The 3,435-nt window shown below is 37.7% G+C and overlaps 1 protein-coding gene across 1 annotated transcript; it reads right to left on the reverse strand.

The window, feature by feature from the left end:
• Positions 1 to 2,276: 2,276 nt before the first annotated feature.
• On the reverse strand, positions 2,277 to 2,600 carry LOC124985803 (mitochondrial import inner membrane translocase subunit Tim9-like; the record flags this gene model as incomplete). Its single annotated transcript, XM_047554407.1, has 1 exon — positions 2,277 to 2,600. A coding segment is annotated over one exon (324 nt), but the record flags the coding sequence as incomplete, so codon positions are not given.
• Between the last annotated feature and the right edge of the window lie 835 nt (positions 2,601 to 3,435).

A 3,435-nucleotide genomic window follows, 5' to 3' on the forward strand; every position in this document is an offset into this window, starting at 1 on the left:
TTTGTCCTGAAAGACACAACGGGTTGTTGCCGTGTAGATGTTGACAAATTCATTTCTGCGTTCTCCATTGCTTCTACGTGTGTCCATCAGAGGACTGTCCTAATGTCTACTACATCGTATACTGGTTCTCTCATTAATGAGTGAAATAAAATCTTTGGCAAGTACATATTTGTATGAGGGTGATGATTTTATCCTGTTAAGAAAATTATGGTTTGGTTCCCATATCCGGAAAACAAAAAGAAAAAGACAACCTCTTAGGGTTACACATGGCTGAGGCCGGATCACGTGTGTGGGACGCAGTGCCACATCCCACAGTGCTCAGGCAAGGCCACTGTCTTTACCTCCCCTTCTTTCCCAAGTCTTCTCAGCAAAACTGAAATAGGCTGTTTATATTTGACTCCCAAGCCTCCCCTTTCTAGATCCTTAATCTTTTCCCCACAAATGCTCTTCTTCTCCTTATAAGAACTCATAGAAAGTGCCAACCCCTCTAATAAAAACTGCTCTCCAAAATAGATGTAGTAACTGTCATTGACAACTTGAAGTAAATTTGTTTCATTATGCCTCCTCTTCTGGGGCCCTTGATAAAGAAGTGAGCGATGAACACACACTTCGGGAAGTAACTTGTAGTAAGAAGGGTTTTCTGATAACCCAGACACTATGCTATACAGGCATCACCTACCCCATCTCTGAGCCAACATAGGGTCTTCGTTTGCTCTGGTAACCACTGAGATCAGCAGGGGACAGTGACAAGGAATGTATATGAACACAAAGGATCCATGAAACCTAAATTAAAAGGGCTTAGCAGAGCAAAGTATGTGCATTGTGTTTTTAAAGATCCCATACAATGACAGGAGAGTTAAAGATGAATGAGATGGGAAGAGATTTAGCTTTTAGGAATTTCGTGGCCTTTTGAAAACATTTGAAAATGTAATATTTTCTAAAGGATTTCTTAATCATTCCTGTCTTGTCCACTATGAAAAAAAATGTGATGTTTGCATTCTTCTGGATTTCTGAATCTCTGCCATTTGGACTTATTTAGCAAACTCTCTCCTGAGATGTAATACAATGTGAATAAAACACAGCCCAATCCATAGCAAATACAAATCGTATTCATTTATCCTTTGGAGTACAAACTTCAACCGTAACTAAATACAATATGCTGGCTCTTTTTGTGCTTTTTATGAACTTTTGAAGCAGGTTTGTGATGAATAGATTTTATAGGATTATGCAGTTATAGTTTGCTTTTAAATATTTCAGAGAGAAATCATAAACATGACCTCATATGTTAATAAATCAATTATGGAATGCTGTTTTATACATATGTTCAAAATATGACCCTATCCAAAACTCCTTCAACGAGTACCAAGAAATAACTTTAAAATCTTATTTAGGAGGCTCTGGTTTTCAAAACACTGGATGGAATTCTGCTGTTCCATACAAAAGGGGGGAAAAGCAGTTTCTTCAACCTACGTTTATATTGTTTCTAATATAGTCAATATGAAAGCCACATTGAGGGCATGACATTTGCTCTCTATTAGGCCTCCTTTCTCCTTGCTTTCTCATTCCAAGTTGAAACTGAGAAGCTAAGGGCCAGGGAGACAAGACACCCACCAGCAGATCAAGTCAGGGGACACTGGCTCCGAGGAGCCCACCATCTCAGTTCAGTGCTTTTTTTTTTTTTTTTTTTTTTTAGCAAGTAACTGTTTTATGTATTTACCAGCAATCTGAGGCAGACATGAATGAAGAGGAATACTTGGAGGATGGAAAAACATTTCAACGTATCCACGGTCCAGTCAGAATACTATGGTTCTACATAGTGTAAACAACTGCTCAGTGATATTTCCATTTATTCCACTTTTAATAATAAATTTTTTTTCTCATACATGATTTGACACATATTTTGATTTAAAATTAAATAGTCACAGTGGAAGAAACAATGGCTTATTTTTTAAATTATTTTTTTTCCTTTTTTTTTTTACAGACTGCATTTTGAATCATTGTACACAAATGGAGTACATCATTTCGTTTCTATGGTTGTACACGTAGATTCATACCATTAGTGTAATCATACGTGTACATAATCAAGTGACCAAGCTGCTGAATCTTAAGGCTTCAACAAATGTATCATTATTTTCTCTGAACAAGAAGATCTTCTATTTTGATTATTCTTGGTGAACAGCAATGTTGTTTCTTCATTGGTTTCCACTGCCAAATAGTTGTGACAGACGGTTTAACATGGTGCCTACTGTTTTCAGGGGATTCCATCATATGAATCCTCATTTCCAGAGCAACAGCTGTTGGCAATCTTTCACTGAAAGTCCATCCATCAGGATTTCTCTACCGTGGTTGACCAGGAGTCCTGCTTTGGCTGCTAGGGCTTCATTCTGCGGAATACGATATTCCTGAAATCTCATGGATATTCTTTGTAGCGTTTTCAAATATTTCCGTGAGCGATGTTCTGAAAAGATGATCTCTTCAGGTTTTACTTCTCTTGTTGTGAAGTCTTTTACACAGTCCAAACAGCAGGTTTCTGTAAGTTTCTTGTAGGTTCCAAGGAATTTCCTAAACTCTTTTATCTGATCAGATTCTGGTATTCGCAGTCATATTCTTTTGGTATGTTTATTCGTCACCTTTTCTGATGCCTGAGTTTCCTTTCTGATCTGGAAAAGAGGTTGTCCAGCCTTTGCTTGAACCTCTGTCTCCAGTGAGGCCTGATTCCTTGCTTCATCACAGGCTCTTGCATCCGACACTGGTACGAGGCTGGGGCTACAGTACAGGTTGAGTCTGGGGGCTGAGGGTGGGGCCAGGGCGCCACAGCCACTGGATGGCAGAGTACACTTGGGAGCAGTGATGTCAAAGAGTTATTAAACCCTTTGATGAAGATTCTTTACAACACGGGGGAAATCTAGCGGAAAAAAACAGCATCATTAATGAATTCTGAAATCCACTAAGAATTAACTTCGTGACTGTCTGCTTAGCCAACACTCTCTCAGGGCTAGTTTTTTAAACATGACCCCCTGATGTGAAAGATCACAAGTTCAATAATGGTGATTTGCCTGAAAGGGTAGGATTTATTTCATGAGGCCCTTTTCTGCCTTCATGATAGTTGAATTTCTAAAACTATTATTTGTCTGTTCCTCAAAGGGATAGTCAAAGTGGCTCCAGGATTTCAAGATTATTTCATTTTCAAGAAATACATTTTTTAAATACATCTTTTAGGGCTTTTTGTTTGCTATTTTATATATATTTTAAGCTTACGTAAATTAATGTTTTTATCATTGATGTTTGGGCCTCATCATTCAATATTTAATGGCACAACCAAATAAGAAAATAGTTTAACAAACTTGTCTCTGAAAGTATAAATATTACTACTTTCAACTGGGACAGAAAACATTACCTATTTTCAAATGCTGCATGAATTCACATTAGCAAGTA

Source organism: Sciurus carolinensis, chromosome 5, assembly GCF_902686445.1.
Source record: "Sciurus carolinensis chromosome 5, mSciCar1.2, whole genome shotgun sequence".
NCBI lineage: Eukaryota > Metazoa > Chordata > Mammalia > Rodentia > Sciuridae > Sciurus > Sciurus carolinensis.